Here is a 19,936-nt window from a genome sequence, read left to right on the forward strand (position 1 = left end):
AAGGGTCTACCCTACCTAAGCTCATTATTACAACACCTCAAAACCAAGGGGGAATGATTTGAAATGTCAGGGTTCATATATTCCACAGCAAGACTAGGAAACATAGAGAGCCATCATGAGTTCACAAGGCATCTATCAATCCTACTTGCAATTCTTAGGTCTCCCACACCTTTGTTAGACCAATAAAAGAAGTTCCCACAGTCTTTATATTCCCCTAAATCAGTAGTAGCCAGAAGCCTCATGAAATCTTGAGTTTCATAATTAGACACAAGATTGCCATTGAGCTTATCCCCACAAGCAAGAACAACATTAAAATCTCTCATAACACACCAAGGGATATTCATTTGATAGTCAATATTGAGAAGTTCAGGCCACAAAGCTTTCCTATCTTCAACAGTGTGCAAGCCATACACTACAGTCAACCCAATATGAGTGCCAGTGTTTTTATCTTTAAGCTCACAATGAATCAACTGTGAACTTTTCTGTAAGACTTGTAAGACAATCCAGCTTGGATCCCAGGCAATCCATATCCTCCCCTTGTGTGAACTATCATAATTACTCTCCCATTTCCATTGATTCCCAAACTTCTTTTGAATCTTCTCTTTATTCTGAATCCTTACCCTTGTTTCAAGTAGTGCAAAACAAGTGACTTTATTAACTCCAATAAACTTCTTTATTTCACCTATCTTTATAGGATTATTTAATCCCTTAACATTTCAAGTGCATAAGATCATTAACCTGGTGTAATTGTGAATGAGCTAGATCCAGCTTCATCCACTATATGAGTTACCACCCCATTCCCCTTCAACTGTTCTATTTCCTTCCCTCTCTGCCCTCTTGTTACTATGTTCCATAGAGGCCTAATTTCTGCAACTTCACTTTCAGATTGTACTACTACATTATCACTCTCTAGGTGCTTTCCTGCATCAGTGATACTTTCAACTACAGGCTCAGACTCTTTTGCTAATTTCTGCTGCTCAATGTGCTCAAGTACAACTGGGATAGCCCCAATGGCAACTGCTTGCTCAAAATTAGTAGTTTTAGCCACCCATTTCTGTGTTTGCTTCGGGTTCTCAGGCACTTTCCCCCTTTTTGATACAAACCCTTTCTCGGCACAATCATGGCCTACAGATTGACACTTTTTATAGAAGGAAGGAGCCCAATCAAAACTTATCCTCTGTTCAATCATTTTCCCCGACTCTTCTTCAATCAGCATAGTTTTTGGCAAAGGCTTAGTAATATCAACCTCAATAAGCATTCGAGCAAAAGAAATACGTTCTCATGAGTAGTACATTCATTAGCAAATAAAGGGACCCCTAACATACTCCTAATGCGACTAAGAGAGTCTACACTCTAATAACTCAAAGGCAGGTTTGGCATTCTATCCCACAAACCTCAACATTTCATTTTGGAAATTAAATTCAGGAGTCCAAGCCTTAATAATCATTGGCCTATTATTATACATATGAGGGCCTGAATATAAGATCTCATTCCTATCATCAACATTCTAAAATTTTACCACAAAATATCCATTTTCATGTAGAAATACCTGAGGTTTGGCAACATTATTCACTCATTTTCTATGTGACGAAGAATCATACCTATTGAAGGTGTATGACCAACTACATATACAATGATAGAAAAAGCCTATACCTCAGCAAGTTGATTAATCTAATCTTTGTCAAGTTTAGCCATCAGCTTTCCTTCTTTCATAATCGGAGCCATGAATTTCAGGGACGTCCCTTTTGCAGTCAGTGGTTTATCTGCAGCAACATTCGCCTAGGGAATTAGGGATGGTTGCATCTCTAGTCATCTAGCAGCTCCTGATCCACCCCCACTCATCAGATCATCATTCCGACCTGACGCAACCACTACTGGTACTTCAACCCTCTACTTAGCTGGACTTCTTCTCCTTGCTTGTCAACATTACTTTGAACCTCTCCAACCTTCAATATGTTACTCACAACTGGAGTTGCCTCGGACCAATTAACACTGAAAGTTGCTTTCATTACATCAACTATCGAAGGTGTTTCTTTTTGAACTTTCGAAACCCTAGTTACTATTACATTGGATTGCGAGGATTTGCCTACATTTGAATCTCCCTTAACTCCTTTTCTTGCGTTATATTCTGCTGAGGTGACGGTGGCTTTCTCCGGCGACCCATAAGTGCCTGAAAATAGCAAGCTTGCTACCTAATCTATCACTCAACACTCATGGAGAGAAAACTTTTTGAATGACCTTATGTATAGGGAACTTTTTATAGTTCATATGTGGTTTATAAACAAGTGAACTGTTGTGTGAAGCATGTTGCATATGTTGGTTATAATCTGTTTGCATGGATGATTGATGCAAGCATTTGGGATTGCGAACCCTATTTTATTAATTCATATGAGGGATTAATATGTATATTGTTTATTGGATCATGTTGTTCCCTTGGATTATTGTATTATATTTACTTTATGAGGACTGTGGGTCTTATTTGGTAAGTTGGATATTCACCTATGAAAAGGTTGGTTGATTGTTAATCTAAGTCAACAAATATATATTGGTTGGTTATTAAACTAAGTAATGGAATTATTCTTGGGTTGTTTGAGTTGTTGATCACCTTATTCAATAATCCCAAGACAAAAATGGAAGTTTTGTGTATCCATGATATTGATGTTGGTTATCGTACTTTGTGATTCACAAATAAATAATTTATTAATAACTTAAAGTGGAAAACAAATAGCAACAAGCTTTAGACTTGTGCACGTCTAAAGTGTTGGACTAGTATTAGTTGGAGTAAATGGTGATAGCCCATGGCTTTTCTTGGGACCAGATTAATCATCATGTTCTATTATATTTAATTAGTACCTTGATATCGTTGGTCGATGGAGTACCGAGTCGCGTCCGTACTTCGTCTTCTAAATTGAAGACTGGTTTGGTTTAAACAACTCTTTCCATCGCCTATTCTATCTAATTATAATGAACCTTTTGGTAGTAAAGTCGACTTCAGTATAGTCAATTCGATGTGTTATTATAATATTATTTATCTTTTCTTTAATGTTTATTAATATCATGCTAGGTTTTATATTTTATTTATTATGTAGTACTCAACTTTGCTTGTTACGTGCTTTTTTGTATGTAGATCATGCATGGTTGTGCCTTATTGATCATGTGATGACCCATTTCGTGAGCAGTCTCTCAGGATCAATAGAGCATCGACCATTCCAGGTTTGAAGATGATGCACCATGGGTCCGGGTTTCGTGTAGAGCTTGTGTTTAGTTATTTAATACTTTTATAAATTGGATCTAGTTATGGTTTGGATATTTTACTTTTAAGTTGGTTTAAAATTTGGTTTGGTTTGGAGTTGACTTTGTGGTTGACTAAGTTATTAAGTTTTCAAATTAATTTTAAATAACTCGATACGTCATCACATAGGCGATAATTCTTTGATAATTCTCTAAGTTTTATATGAAAATGGTACTTTGGAAAATAGAGAATTGTCGGGGTGTTACATTTTGATATCTGATTTAGTTATCAAGCAAAACTCCTCAAATTTCATGTCTATTCAATGATTGTACAATTGAAACTGTTATAAATTTTTAGGATAATATTCACGTTTGATATAGTATAGATTTAAGTGATATAGTGTGGTTCTTTATGTTTTGGGTTTGTTTGTGATATAGTGTATTTTTTCTAATCTAATGTGTTTCTTTATCATATAATGTGTTTATGCGTACTATAGTATTTGGGTGCCTATATAGTGTGTTTTAGTTTGATATAGTGTGTTTGTATGTGACATACTCATTTTACATCATAAGCAACTAATAAATCACACTAGGTATATATTACGGTTTCATCCTTTTTCATTTTTTTTCATTTTTTTTCACTTTTTCTTTTCTTCTTTTCTCTGTCTTCTTTCTTTTTTAAAAAGCACCCGTACATAACTTTTAGCTCCATCAACAACCATATTCTATCACCTCAAAAAGTTAGGTCATGAATTCATAATGGTTTATAATGAGGGATAAACAAAATAATAGTATTTTAGGCTTAAAGGAGTTCAGAAAAGATGTACTATAATGTAGGGTGGCTATTTGGCTATATAGTTAATAACAAAAGAGATATCTTTTTCTTCATGCCAGAGTCAATTTGTCTTGAAGGGTATCAATGCAAGTTCTAGAGAGAAATTACCATGGAAGAACATGATACATGAAAGAAAAGTATGAGACTTATGTGAATGTCTTAGTTTTCTTAGGCTAAGAGTCTCATAGGCTATTTTGGTCTACCCATTTAATCATAGTTACCACCAAGAGAATAACTATAGTAATTCGCTATAAACATGAGATCATTTATCTAATTGTGTTATGAATCTTTCAAACTTGGGTGTTTTCTAACTAAAAATGTTAACAATTCCCAGAACTTTTTATTTTCAAAAACACATTTTATGTAACCGACACATAATCGATTTCTCTCAGACATTTTATACGTGGCAGCTCAACTGTAGAACGACATGGGAAGACGACATGTTGGCGAATTCATTGTGGGCATGACACCTAGGCAAACTTTGATAATATTTAATTATTAATTAATAAAGATAAAACTTATTATTGTTGGATTAATGTCAATGTAAACTTCCAAAATATTTGTTTAGTAATTGTTAATAATATATAATTGAAGATATATAATTGTGCACAGTTTATATAATGCATATATTAAGAAACATAGGAATTATCTTATATTGCCTAAGCTTGAGCAATGGCACAATATAGTAAGCATTTATATTTTTTATGGGAGAAAATAGGGGAAAGAGCATATACGAGAAAATAAACTTTGACTATCTAGTAGATAAAACTACAACTATGTTCTCTTCAATATATTTTTGCTGAAATTTAACCTAATTTATTTATATTGAAATTATTTTTGCTACACTTTTTGTTGAATCCTAGTTTTGATGATGACAAAGGAACAAAGATGCAAACTAAGTAATGGACTAACGAGTTATTTAAGTGAGTGAATTTCAAGGTATCATTGAAAGGAACTAAGTCGAGGAAGAAATCAAGTTTGGATTTTGAAGACTAAGTGAAGATGTTTTCCTATTTGATACTGGAGCAGCATTGGAGCAAGAAGAATAAAGCGAGACTTTTCATTTCTAGTTCCATAGTAAATGAACGAGTAAAGATGGTAAGGAACTGTGGCAGTTTTTATTTGAGAATGATAGTTTGTTCCTTTGAAAGGAACAAACGAATTGGCACTAAAATTATGAGTCAAAGGAACTAACAATTTAAAGGAACTACACTTAGGTTGAAGCATTACAACGGTACATTGATGGCAGTTGAGAATATTATGCCTCGAATATAGGTAACCGTTTTTTTTTTTAGGGGAATATAGGTAACCGTTTTATTTAAGGAAAAATCTGATTTTATGGTAAATCTTTTTAAGGAAACGATTTTATTTTTGAAAAGATAATGGAAATATTATTCGGTTTTTACGGAAGTAATTTAAAGATAATATTTTTATTAAAATGATTTAATTTCAGATTTAATAATTAATATGTTTTTAATTAACCAGATTTTCAAGTAATACTTAAAGTCGTTGCTATAATTGAGGAGCAGTAACTAAAAACACTCCCACGTCTAACAATGATCATGGGATCATGGGGTGTGAGAGGAACGTGTTCCTTAGGGTAAGGAACATCCTGGGATAATGGTTTTTCACAAATACGTGTTTTAATTCCCACGTTCTAAATTACTACCGCTATAAATATTAATGTCTAATTAAGTTCCAAAAAGTGTCTGACTAAGTAATTTAGGGAGTTTAACTAATTAAAGTGTCAGTGCCTTCATTCTCTCATAATAGCCATTTGTTCTTTGCTTTCTTACTCTAATTCCACTAAGCTTATTTCGATCAATTGTATTTTGGTTTTTGGGGTAAGGGGACTTTGAGTGAAGTTCTGTAAGAGAGAAGCTTTGAGTAAAACAAGAAAGAGTGAGAAAACTTAGGAACTTGAGTTTAGGAATTCAAGGTGTGGCTCGTAAATAAAATTAGTTGTAACAGAGTTGTTTGGTCTAATTAGTGAAAGAGTTGAGTTTAAAATCCCTAGTGGTCGAGGTTGTTTCTTCTTGTTGGGCCCAAGAAGTTTTCATCGTAAAAATCCCTTGTGTGCCTTTAGCTTGTTTATTTGTTTCTTCTTATTGGGCCCAAGAAGTTTCTTCTTGTGTTCCTCTTGTAGTGTTCCTAGTGAAATAACACTTTTATTTCATGAACTTAATTTGTTTTGCTGAACATAACTTAATTTTCCATATACTTAACTTATCCCTAAACTTATTTTTGCTTAACTAAATTTAACTTATTTTTATCAGTTTTTTTCACCAAATATCCTTGACAAATTTTTTTATTCACCAAATACCCAATTTTTTTTTTTTCAAAATTCACCATATACTTTCGACTTTTGAGAAAATACATTAGAATATCCTTAATGACTAACGACGATTAACGACGTTAGTCATTAACCCTAAATTTTTATTTTGGACCCTAATTAACTCCTAACTCTAACTCTAACTCTAACTCTAACTCCCTAACAACCATTCAACCACCACCACCTCCCCACCCCATCAGCTCCCCACCAGACCCAACCACCCCCAACCCACAACCCACAACCCACAACCCACAACCCACAACCCACAACCCCCTTCCCCCGCAGCAACACCTCCCCCTCCCCCTACCTCCACCACCACCCCTTCGAATCCCGCAACTCCCTCCCCCACCCTCTTTCAATAACGCAGCACCCTCCCCCACCCCTTTGAATCTCGCATACCCCACCCCCACTTCCTTCCAATCCCGAACCCCCACCCTCTTCCAATCGCGCAACACCCCCTCCCCGACCCCTTCGAATCCCGCACACCCCACCCCATCGTCTTCCAATACCGAGCCACCACCCCTCCTACATTCAAAACTCACAAGTTAAATTCATTACAGAAGAAAAAAGAGGAGAGAAAACGCCGAAAAGTTCCACGTTCCTACAATACACCACAAGTAGATCCGACTAGAAGAAGAACACCGAAAAATTTAACCTGATCTCGCGACTTTTTCGATCTTAATCGAGCGCGGTGAGTTCGTTAGCGAATTCAAAGATGGGGCTCGGGATTCGAAGGGGGTGGGGGTGAGGGGTGGGGTTGCGGGATTCGAAGGGGTGGGGGAGGAGGGGGATGGGGAGGAGGAGTTGTGACTGCAGGGAGGGGGGATTTGGGGGAGATCGAGGGGGGGCCTATGTGGGGGGTTGTGGGGAGGGGGAGCTGGTGGGGCTGGGGTTGGGAGGGGAGAGTGTTAGGGTTACTTAGGGTCAATTAAGGTTTTTAGGGTTATTAGGATTTTTTAGGGTTAATTAACGTTAATGACTAACGGAGTTAACATCGTTAGTCATTAAGGGCATTCTAATGTATCTTTTTTAGAAAGTCAGGGGTATATGGTGAATTGGGAAATGAGTTGGGGTATCTGGTGAATAAAAATTTTGTCAGGGTTTTGGGTGAAAAAACGTATTTTTATCGAAATTAACTTCTTTTTTTGTTGGACTTAACTTTTTTTTTTACCGAACATAACTTGTTTTTGTAGAACTTAACTTATTATTTTGTTGAACTTATTTTTTTTATTGAAAGTTAGTAGTAAGACCTTGTTCTTTTGAATCTAATTTTGGTTCACTTCTATATAGCTGAGCTCCATGTTCTCCAGTTTAGCATAATTCACTTCAGCTCTACAAATTTATATCGGTTTAGTTCAGTTTATTTCAGGTTAGCTTCAATGAATCAGTTCACTTCAACGCCATAAAAAAAAAAGGACAAAAAGCCTCCTTCTTTTAAGCTGAACTGAGCAGGACCAAATTGAATAAAACTGAACAACCAATGATAGTATTAATTTAAACATAATAATATTATAACAAATAAATAAATTAATATTAATAATAATAATAATAATAATAATAATAATAATAATAATAATAATAATAATAATAACAATGAGAACAACAATGAACCTAACAACAACAACAATAACAACGTAATAATAATACCAACTTAAAAAAAATAACATATTGATAACAACAAAATTAACTTTATAGTTGGAATTGAAATGAACTGAAGTATATTGAACTAAAGTTAAGTCTAATAAATTGAAGCAATTGAATTTAAGTTCAAAAGAATAGGACATATAATGAAGAGAACATAACTAGGGATGACAATGAGTCCAAGACCCTACCCAAACTTGCCCAGATCCTACCCTAAAATTAGAGTATGGGTCTTAATTTTTTGGATCCTATGGGTAAGGATAGAGTATTGGTCCTAGTACTATCAGGTAAGGGTAGGGTAAGGGTCCACTCCTCAAATACCCAGACCCTATCCATGGACCCACACCAAAATATATATTTTTATTTTTTACAAAATTAAAATAAATAAATAAATATAAATATATATATATATAAACATATCCTTCTAGTAAAACTAAAACCCCCTTATACAGAAACCCTAGCCCCTAGCCGCAAAATCGCAATCACGTCTCATCTTTTAGTTTACGCTCACTCTCTCACTATCACAGTGTCACTCTCTCGCTCTACTCTCACTCTCTTTCTCTACTCTCACTCTCTCACTATCACAATGTCACTCTTAGTTCTGTTTTGATGTATGAGGCTTTTGGGATGTGCAAAAACTATGTATTACTACGGAATGTGAATATTGATATTATGTAAGCTAATTGCAAAATTAATATATAGAATTGTGATTAACAATTTTATATACACGTGAAAATATAAGCTTAATTTTTTGGTATTGGACCCATTTCAGACCCTAGATCCTATCCATACCCTGTCGGACCTTATGTATACGGGTAAGGGTCCTAAATTTTTTTAACCTATAAATACGAGTAGGGATAGGTCTACATCCAAAAATTAGGATATTAATATGGGTCTAGTCTTACCCTATCTATTGCGATCTCTAAACATAACCCCTTGTGATTGTTCTACTGCTGGAATGCAACGTTTCAATGATGTTTATACGGTGCATAGGATCATTCGTGATTTTGGGGCGTGCGGATCCTGCCTATCAAACGTGCTTAGGAATTGCTAGCTACCGCCCCTACATTCTCCCAATTTGACCTTTCTCTTCGTGCTGCTGTATCTATTCCATGGACCCCATTCAATCATATAATTACAAAAGCTTTTTGGTGCAATGAGTTCCCATTATCTTACTTGATGAAAGTTTTAGTTGGAGTTCATTTTTTTTTTTCTTTATGAGGTGTAGTTCAAGTTAATTAATGCTGCACATATAAATTAAAATAACTTATATTATCTCTGTTTCTCTAGTTTATCCCTTTATTATTAATTAGTCAAAGTTTATTAATATAATGTTGATCGTACTGTAATACTCGTATACTTTATATTATCATCTATGATCTTGTTAGAATCTTTTCAATATAGATTAAGTTAATTTTAAATAATTAATTAATAAACAATTGAAGTTATTCAAGATTGAAGAAACATCTTAACAATGGTAAAAAAAAAGTGATAAATTAATAAAAACAAAGGGAGTAACTCGCAGAGGAAATTAATTATTCAATCACTGGCTAGGAACTAGATTTTGTTTAGGGAGCATTCGGTTCATTATGCATAGGAAAGCCAAAGCAAAATGGTTGCATAATATCTTTTTACGGCGTGCATGGATTTGGGGTAATGGATTAAAGGGGTAATGGGTTCTACAACCACTGCACCATTATCTCTTTATATCTCTTTATCTCTCCCACCATCGGTTTCTACAACCACCATCATCTCCGAACATATTATCTCTTTATCTCTCCGAATGCATGCAATCCTTTTTTTTTTATGCCTCTCTATCTCTTTCCTCTCCTAAAGTTTTGTGTCATACTCCAATATTACAAGTAAAAAAAAAACACAGTAAGTGGTATATATATAGGGTTAATAACTAGTGAGAACAATTATTATATTAAAAGATAAGAAAACTAAGTAGTAATCCTTTTTAATGGTTTTTAACCATTATGTAATTCATTCTAGCTGAAATGTGTGTGTGCACGCGGCGTGTGTGAGTGAGGGGGGAGGATGAGAATATTCTTAAAAAGAGCAGGAATTTTTTTTTGCATATTTTTTATAATAAATGTGCAACTTATATAAATATTTATCATGTGCATTTTTCTAAAACAGAATGTGCATCTTTTCTTTCAAGACAAAATAGTTTCAGCCCAAAACCATTAGCGGGTTCCGAAACAACTCCTTCTTCCTCCCAACGGAGAAGCCATGCACCACGCGGTTAAGCAGCTGAAAGAGAAGTTGTTGGGCAAGGGTCGAGCTACCTTGAAAGTCGTTGCACGTTAGCTGTGCGAAACCTCTTCCCTTCCCTTCCTGCTTGGTTTTTGAATCTCTTCAGCTTGTTTTCTATGCTTGGTGAAAATTTTATGCAGTATGGAGCCACATATTTCCCGCGGCGCAACAATTCTTCCACACGAACTTAGCTACCCGGCCCAGCGTTGTTATTGGCACGGTAAAGAGCGATAATGCGATTTACCAACTAAAGCTGCTCGACCCTATCGGAGTAGGAATAAGATAGGTTGTTTTGGTCCATCCCTTATATATATCATAGAAATGTAATTGCCTAATTGACAATAAATAACCCATAAATGACCTAATTAAGTAGACCCAAAACGATATGAGATATGATAGAATGATCCAAACAAATTTAACAGTTTTTTGACCAAATACCCCTGACAAATTTTTTTATTCGCCAGATACCCCAACTTTTTTCCGAATTCACCATATACCCCTGACTTTCTAAAAAATACATCCAAATGCCCTTAATGGATAACAACGGTTAACTCCGTTAGTCATTAACGTCAATTAATCCTAAAAAATCCTAAGTAAACCCTATCAACCCTAAAAACCCTAAGTAGCCCTAAAAACATTAAGTAACACTAACCCAGCCCCAGCCCCACCAACCCCCAACCCCTTCCCCCTCCCCTACATCATCCACGCAACCCCCATCCCCGACATCCCTTACGTAGGCCCCCTCGATCTCCACCGCGCCTCCTCCTCCCTCACTCTCGTCGTCGCACTAGATGTGAAACCTGAGTTATCGAAGAAATCTGGTGCCATTGTTGCTGAAGAAATCCGAGTCATCCGAGCCATTGGGGAGCGACTGAGTTCGAAAGGGTGAGGGAAGGGGTGGGGGGGGGGGCACGAGATTCGCGATTTTGCGGCGGGGGAGGGGGAGCGACTGAGTTCAAGGGGTGGGGTCTTGGGATTCGAAGGGGGTGGGGTGAGGGGGTATTCGGGCTGGGGGTGCTAGGGAGGGGGAGGAGGAGGCATGTCTGCGGGGGAGGGGGAGCGGGGAGTTGCGGGGAAGGGGCTAGTGGGGCTGGGGTTGTTGGGGGGGAGGCTGATGGTCTTAGGGTGGGTTAGGGGAGAGAGTGTATGTTGGGGTTACTTAGGTTTTTAGGGTTAGTTAGGGTTAGTTAGAGTTTTTTAGGGTTAATTAGGGTTTTTTAAGGTTAATTAACATTAATAACTAACGAAGTTAACCGCCATTAGTCATTAACGGTATTTGGATGCATTTTTTAGAAAGTCAGGGATATATGGTGAATTTGGAAAAAAGTTGGAGTATGTGGTGAATAAATTTTTTTGTTAGGGTATTTGGTGAAAAAACTGAAATTAAAATGATACAATTGACTCGTTTACCATATGTCCACCTTTAGGCGAAATTACATTACCTTTTGTGATATAATTTTGACTTTTCTTCTGTGTGACTTGAAGGATTACTTTTGTGTTAGTATACTCTTTGCATTGTTCCTCATATAATTTCTCACTAGCTTTTTATGCACGCGATGCGTGCGACATATTGTTGGATAACTGTTACTTGGTGGTAAAATAAACCAAAAACGAAAATTCGTATCTAAGTTCATCTTCATTTTGTGAATAAGATTTTTCTAAATACTTACAAATATTATTGAAAAACACTTCAATAAATATATATCTAAGATGATAGAACCAACTTAGAGTAGTAAGATAAATTTAAGTCAACCAACTATCATGTAACATAATAATTTTAAGTCAATTACCACTATCAATTAACGTTACAATTTTAAGTTAATAAGAGTCCATAACAATTTACATTTTAAGTCAAAGCTCAAACATATCATTTAAGGCAAAAAGGTAAAGGTGAGATAACACTGCAATTAAATATTATGCTACTTTAAAATATAGCTCTAAACGTTATACAATTGTTGTTGCATTTTGCATGTAGCTATTATAGCTTGAATTTTTTGGGTTATTATAGCTTGATAGAAATAGATATATTGCACTAAAACGTTAATATGCACCCCATGTGTCCCATGACAAAAGAGACACATACTACTCAGTCTACTCTATCTCTCTCTTCAATTCTTCAATATTAGCTACGGACAAAAATTTCCACAGACTACTCTCCCATTTTTAAGTCATTCATCTCATTTCTTGAACAAACCCATATTTGCTCTGCTAATGAACCCATATTTCCCAAACACAAATCAAACCACTAATTCCCCCAATTCAATTGAACATCGGATCTTCATCAATTTTCCCAAATCAAACCACTACTCCCCCAATTCCCAAACCCATAAATCTAAATATCCAATATTTTTTTCTCTCAATATTCAATTGAACATCATCTTAATCAAATTTCCCAAATCAAACCACGCTCGTTTCTCTCTCTCTCTCTCTATCTATTCAATTGAGATCGTCGATTATTAGCTAAGAATTATCTCAAGCAAGGCATGGCGCAAGCTCTACCGTTTACGTTGAAATTCGATTTCCCCCAAATTAAGGTATATGTTAAAATTCGATTACGAGCATAATTTTTTTATTTTAATATATGGATTTCAGTAATTTTTTTTTTTCAAATTCTTTTCAATATAAGGGAACAAAAACAATTCGATTTTTCATATTTTGATTGAAATTTTTGACAAAATTTTATTTTTTCGAGTATTTATGATGTAATTTTATATTGAATTTCAACTATTTTTGAATTAAATTCTAAATAAACTGTAATTTAAGTTTAATTTTTTTTTGAAAAAATCTAATACAACACATTTTTAAGACTTGGTGTAAGTTGAGTTTAATTTACTCGAACATATTCCATATTATTAAGATTTACTAAACATAGAACAGTACACATAACTTTATTTTCAATACGAACTGCCTACCTGATTAATAGTAAAGAATCGGCAAATTGAGAGTTCCATATTTGAGAATGTCGTGAAGCTCCAATCTGTGAAAATAATTTTTTTTTGTTTGGAGTTTGTGTTTGTAATTGAGTTTGTTTAATGTTGTTATGCCGTGTAATTTTTTTTGTTATGTATGTGGTATTAATGTTTTGATAAGTTATTGATAATGAATCTTTCTGATTGATTTTTTTATTGGTAAGTTTATTTGATTGAACATTATATCAGCTGATTGGGTTAAAATATATTTGATTGATTATTTTGTTTTGGCAAGTTTGTGCGTGGATTTGGGTTGATTAGCTGCTCGAAGGTTTGTTTGTGGAATGTTGTGAGGGGTATTTAAATAAATTTCAAGGGAACGCCATTGCCTCCTCCTTGGCTTATATAATAGACATTTGCGTTTTTCTCAATATTCCGTTATGACTTTTGACCAATAATTTCCATTAAATAATATATAATAACAAAAATATTATTATATGATAACTTATTTTTTTAGATTTATCTCTCTTCATTTTCAATGTGAAGATTATAATTTGATTATGAATACTTAATTAAAGATATCGAAAGTTTGATACTTCCTCCGTTTCATTTGAAATTCAACAAATGCACATTTATGTATGTCGAGGCATTGCTTTGACCACATATATCTATAATAATATATAAGTAAATATTATAAATGTTACTTCCTCCATTTCTTTTTGATCTACACACTTTTCTTTTTAATTCGTTTCTTTTTAATCTGTTCACTGTTGCGTTTTCTATTTTTGGTACATATCGATCCCACTTAATTATGTTGTTTATTATGTACAAATCGAAAAAAAAAATATATATCTAAAATCCAAGATAAACAAATGCCATGCTGCCACACGTATTCTCCACTTCCCCACTTAAGTAAATGAGACATTAAGCAATAAAAATGTATAATCTACTCACTGTTACTTTTCTATTTCTGGTAACATATTGATCCCACTTAATTATGTTGTTTATTATGTACAAATAAAAAAAAATAAAATATATATCTAAAATTCAAAACAAACAAATGTCATGCTGCCACACGTACTCTCCCCTTCCCCACACAATCAAATGAGACATTAAGCAATAAAAATGTGTGTTTGATTTCAAGACTCAAACCTATGAATACACGTTGGTAAATAATCTAAGACGTATCGTCTGGGACAAAAACTAGTTTAGTCAAAGTGATAAGTATGAATAGTAAAAAAATATATTTATTGCATTAAAAAAACCGAGGAAATATATAATGTGAAAAGTAATTCTGTGTGGACTTTTATATGGAGTAGTAAATTAGTATTTCTCGTCCATCGTCCTCATCCAAGAATTGCCATTCCTCTCATAGCCAAACCTGATTCTACTATACTTTCATATTCTTTCTTTCCACATTATAAACCCCAAATTTTTTCTGTTCTTTTTTGGGCTCATAAAATCTCAACAACCTACTTCATTTCCTTGTCATATCACTCCAATTCTGGCAATATATTGACAACTAGCCATAGGAAAAAAAACTTGAGCTTTACATACCATGAGAGACAGGGGTAAAAGAGAGCTTGAAGAATATAACAACGTAGATTTCTTTGGAGAAAACTTCATAGAGTTTCCATGCAAAAAGCACCCAACTTCATCATCTTCTTCAGGTGGGATTTGTGCTTATTGTCTCACTGATAGACTAGCTCAGCTAGTTTGCCCACAATGTGGAGAACAAAGGCTTCCTTTATGTTCTTGCTCTGAGATCTTCTCATCAAACCCTAATTCTTCCACTACTGATGTTGGAAGAATCTCATTCTTGCTTGAAAATGAGAAGGGTGCTGAGATCTCAGCTTCGAAACCGAAAACCGAGCAAAGATCATCTAACAATAATGATGATCTAAACACTCTGAGAAGAAGCAATAGCATTTCTGTTGGTGATATGAATAACAGTAAAAAACCAGAAACAGGCAAGTTTTGGAAGATTGGAAAATTGTTTAGGAAAAAAAGAGACAAAAGCAACCATGTTAAGAACAATAATGAAGAGAATAATGAGTGTAATGGGGTTTCAAGATCAAGGTCACTTTGCAGTTTCAGAGGATTTTATGATCCTGAAGAAAATGGCGCTTTCCCAGTTTCATCATCAGCTGCAAGAGCTTCAAGTGTAAGCACTGGGAATTTCGTCGTTGATTCGGCGAAACAAAGCTGTTTTAGTGAATCTGACGCAAGGATTAGCAACTTTGATTACTGTGATACTTCAAGTTTTATGGGTCCAAACAAGAATATTTTCTCATTGAAAGAAACTGAGTTTGTAAGTTGTGATGATCCTGCTTTTATTGATTTAAAGTTGCATGATAATATGTCATCAGATTCAAGAGTGCCTGATCTTGCTTCTTTGAGAAGAAGTGGACTTGGATTATCAACCAAAGAATTCGGTTTTCGAGGAAATGATCATGGTTTTGGGCATGAGATGTACAACAATGGTGGAGGATCATGTAGAATTAGTAATGTTAGAGATAGAGAAAGAGATTTGAGAAAGTGCAGAAAGAGTTACAAAGTTTGGAGATGGTTTCGATGATCAATGATGCTTTCAAGTCATAAGAAATTTGTTCTTCATGTACGTAAATCCTTTATTTTCCTACTCTATTTTGTTTCATTTTTTAGTTGATTGTGAAGAAATGAGCTATTTTTGCTTTGTCTAATTTGATGGTGAAAAATGCTAATTTTACAACAATTTTCCAATAGAATTTGTGTTATTCTTTCCCATATTTTAGATTGTGACTAGTGCTTGTTTTTTAGGTATTTTAGACTGATTAAATGTTTTTTATTTATTTTATATTTACTGAATTTATATCAAGTAAACTTATTTAAAATTATTTGAATGTACCTAAAATTGTCTAAACTTTTCAAAATCTATATTAATTTATTGAAACTTATATATATATGATGAGAGAATTTACCGACTTTAACTCTTTTAGGACAGGGTGAAAAGAGCGAAACCAGGTAAAGGTTTGCGGCAAGCATGCTAGAAAATGAATGCCCAAAAGGTAGTGGGCATAATATGTGTCACTTTTTTTGTTTGGTTTAATTCTCTCTTTTTTGGCGCTTTAACATGTCAAACATAGAAATTATTACATCGTTTAGCATCATTGTGGTCGCTGTATTATTATGGCATGTTGGTCCTTCGCTATCTGTCGATTTCATGTGGATTACATAAAAAGTATACTCACTCTTTTAGTGAGGTCTGTTTCGTAATCTATTTAAATGACCTTAAATGATTAGTTGATGAAAATTTAAGAATCATGAAATAACCAGGGGCGGCTTTTAGCATGTTCAACATGTTCTATGGAACAGGGCCCATTAATTGTGAGGGCCCCAAAATAGAGAGAGTTCAAGTAGTAAAAAGAAAAAGTTTATCTACTTATTTGGACTTTTTTTTTTCATAATATGATTATGTGAAGTATGGATGAGCTATTACATTATTGAATTCTTCAAATACGAGATCGCACAGGGCCTCTATATAGTTCGAGACGGGCCTGGAAATAACTAGGTTCGTTTAGCATGTAACTTCAATAAAATCTAATCGGAAAACGCTTAAATTCAGATAAATTACTTTAAGTAAGCTGGTTTTGCAACTACAAAGCTGAAAAGTTTCTTTATTCTATTCCCACCTTATTTTCTTTATCCAAAAAAGTTACTTTAAACATTTCTCAATTACGTTAGCAATTTTTTCTACAAAACTACCTATGTAGTCAGGTACCTAGCTTAAATTATCACTTTCAGTCTTTCCCATATTTAACAATTTTGGCTATTACCTTTTATAGTATCGCTTCATTTTCAATCTTATAAACAAAATCGATATTATAGACCATATATTTTGGATCTAAAAAAACCTATAACTATCAATCACGAATTAAGTTTTTATCCAATGTAATCTTTTGTTATAAGTTTTAGTTTCGGGATCGTTAAAGGTATTATGGAAAATGAGAATTCAAAATTTACAATAAAATTTAACCTTGTAAATTTAGCAAGAGAGTATAATAGAAATGTGATGAATTATTTAGAGAAGACGACTAGTAAGTAGTAATCAATCAAATAAAAGCATGTGACATTACCTTTTACACACAAAAAGGAAGTGAAATGTGAAAGTTGTTTAGGTAGGAAAAGAGATTTGAGGGAGAAGAAAGATATAATCCAGTTGGATTACACATTGATGCTGGACAACATTATAGTTTAAGCTCTTCCTTAATGAGAAGAACATAATTATGAAAAGCCCAAATGTGTGTCCGAAGATTTGGTTAGGTAAAGCATGTCAGAGAGAAGAGAACTTTTTTTTTGGTAACCAAAAGTCTTGCGGCTTAAGGTCTAAGGAAGTGGTTGTCTTTCTGTAAAATGTCTTATGCTGTCTGTTGTAAATGTGACAATATTATTTGGATTTATAGAATTCAAGACACAAAGGCAGACTCGATCAGCAAACAATTATGTTGGACCAGTTTTCTTTCATGTAACAATCAGTAACAGTTCTCACCAAAAAAGAAAAAACTCAGGAACAGTAGTAGTGCATGTATCAAACATCCCCTTTCCTCTTATTACGAAGTCTAAAGCTCATTAAGATATCCGGTTCCAGTTTCCTACATCTAAGAACATTTTTTACGAAATCAAATCTTTTGTCCCATATCTTATATATAAATTGTGTGTTATTTATTTTTATTGGTTGATTATAATGTGTTTTGATATTAAAATTACGATAAAAAGGATATCTTATTGTTCAGAGTTAATATCCTATTATAAATACAAATCATAATTTTTTTTTTGAGAAGAAACACAAAAATCATAGTTTAATCGTAAGATTATGACATTATGAAGTAAGAGGTCACGTGTTCGAAACTTTGAAATATAAATATAGACTATATTTTATTATAATGATATTACTAACCAATAAAATGAAATGCACACAAATAGTATACAAAAAGTAGGACATAAGATTTTGATTAATCTCTCGTAGGCTAAAGGCTCAAATAAATTGTGGATGCAATTTATCAATTTTTCTCTTAATTTCGAAAATGTCAAAAGCTTTGGCATGTATTTTTTTTTTGACAAGAAAATGGCACTTATTTATTAAGATAAGGCTGCAGAAATATCTGCAAATACACAACCAACAACTTCAGGAGGGTACTCCTCCAACCACACCCGCAAACCTTCAAAGGTACAACTCAGCTTAGCTAAACTATGTGCCACCCCATTCCCCTCCCTTTTAACAAAAGAAAAAGAAACCTGCCTACAAGAACTAGCTAAGATATGTATATCTCGCAAAATACTACCCAGCAGAGACGACTCGCTGCTGCCTTTTTTCAGCTTATTGTAGACTGATAAGTTATCCGTTTCAAGCACCAACACATCGAAACCTGCTTCCTTTGATACCTTTAAAGCGTGTCTCATATCCATCGCTTCCACAACCTCCACTTCGAAAACTCCCGGCAAAAATAGGCTTGTGGCTACAACTACATTCCTTGAACTATCTCGTGTGATTCCTCCACAACCCACTCCTTTCCCCTTGAAAATTGCTCCATCCGAGTTAATCTTATAGGATTTTCCCACCGTGGCTGTCCACTTGTTATTGAGGTGAGTGTGTGAGCCATCGAAACTACCCCCCTCATTTGCTTTTTCATACTCCTCCACCATCCCCACAACTTTATGAATCAGTTCTTCAACATTTCTCTTTTTTTCCTTCAAAAACCCATCCATTCCTTCTTAACCATAAACCCCAGCTCAAACTCCAAAAAATACTCCACCATTCCATCTTTTTATACCGACTTCGAAGCGACACACACCATTCCCGGAACGTCACCGTGTCGGTCATGCTCACGTCTAGCCTTAGAGGTGAGAAATGCCATACCTTTTTTACTTCTTCGCACGACCCAAGGATGTGCATCACAGTTTCATCGTGTTCCCCACACATGGCACACCTTTGATCAACCTCCATGCCATGCACTCCTAATTGCTCACGAACTGCTAGTCCATCATGAATCGCACGCCACGCGAAATGTTTCACTTTAGAGGGGACACTTGCATTCCATACCACTCCCCAATCGGATCCTTCATGACCTGCCGAAGAGTAGCTCTGCCACTTAGAGCTTCTTGCATTAGCATACCATAGGCACTTCGGACAGTGAAATTTCCATCCTTAGTACAAGTCCATGTCCACTTACCGTCTGCATCAAAAAGTGGAATGGGCATGTTTCAAATTGCAGCTACTTCACCTGGCGAAAAAATTCCATGCAATAAATCAGTCTTCCAGTCTCTCCCCTCCCACAGATCCTTCACCACATGTGGGGGATACTCGAGGTGAACTCGGCTAGATGCCACCCTGAACCTTGGTAAACTCGCCACCCATGAATCACGCCAGATATCACTGCTAGCTCCATTGCCAATTAATCTACGAGCTCCCTTTTCCACCACCTCCCTTACTCCCAAAATTGAGCGCCAGGTAAAGCTCATATTTGATGTAAACTTTGCCTCCCAGAAAGAGCATTGAGGGAAATATTTTTTCTTTAAGATTCGGCTTGATCGATTCTTCATTATTCAAAATCCTCCAAGCTTGTTTTGCAAGCAGAGCTTGGTTGAAGACTTGCAAGTTTCGAAACCCCATACCCCCGTTTTTCTTAGGATTATACATTTTCTCCCATGCCACCCAACAAGTCTTTCTTTCATCCCCCTTTTGCCCCCAAT

General features: G+C 35.0%; 1 protein-coding gene across 4 annotated transcripts; it reads left to right on the forward strand.

The window, feature by feature from the left end:
• Window positions 1–14,513: 14,513 nt before the first annotated feature.
• Window positions 14,514–17,893, forward strand: LOC104896310 (hypothetical protein). Of its 4 annotated transcripts, XR_007275764.1 has the most exons (3): window positions 14,514–15,824; window positions 16,186–16,254; window positions 17,650–17,893. XR_007275764.1 is itself a non-coding variant. In XM_010683043.3 (2 exons), the coding sequence occupies exon 1, from the start codon at window positions 14,766–14,768 to the stop codon at window positions 15,783–15,785; it is 1,020 nt and encodes a 339-aa protein (XP_010681345.2). In that variant the 5' UTR covers window positions 14,514–14,765; the 3' UTR covers window positions 15,786–15,824; window positions 17,650–17,892. The 4 variants fall into 4 exon arrangements, 3 of the variants coding, with proteins under 3 accessions (XP_010681345.2, XP_019105822.2, XP_010681344.2); XM_010683043.3 differs by lacking the exon at window positions 16,186–16,254 and having other exon boundaries at window positions 17,650–17,892; XM_019250277.3 differs by lacking the exon at window positions 17,650–17,893 and having other exon boundaries at window positions 16,186–16,494.
• The last annotated feature ends 2,043 nt before the right edge of the window (window positions 17,894–19,936 follow it).

The sequence above is a fragment of the Beta vulgaris genome, chromosome 6, assembly GCF_026745355.1.
Source record: "Beta vulgaris subsp. vulgaris cultivar EL10 chromosome 6, EL10.2, whole genome shotgun sequence".
Lineage (NCBI taxonomy): Eukaryota > Viridiplantae > Streptophyta > Magnoliopsida > Caryophyllales > Amaranthaceae > Beta > Beta vulgaris.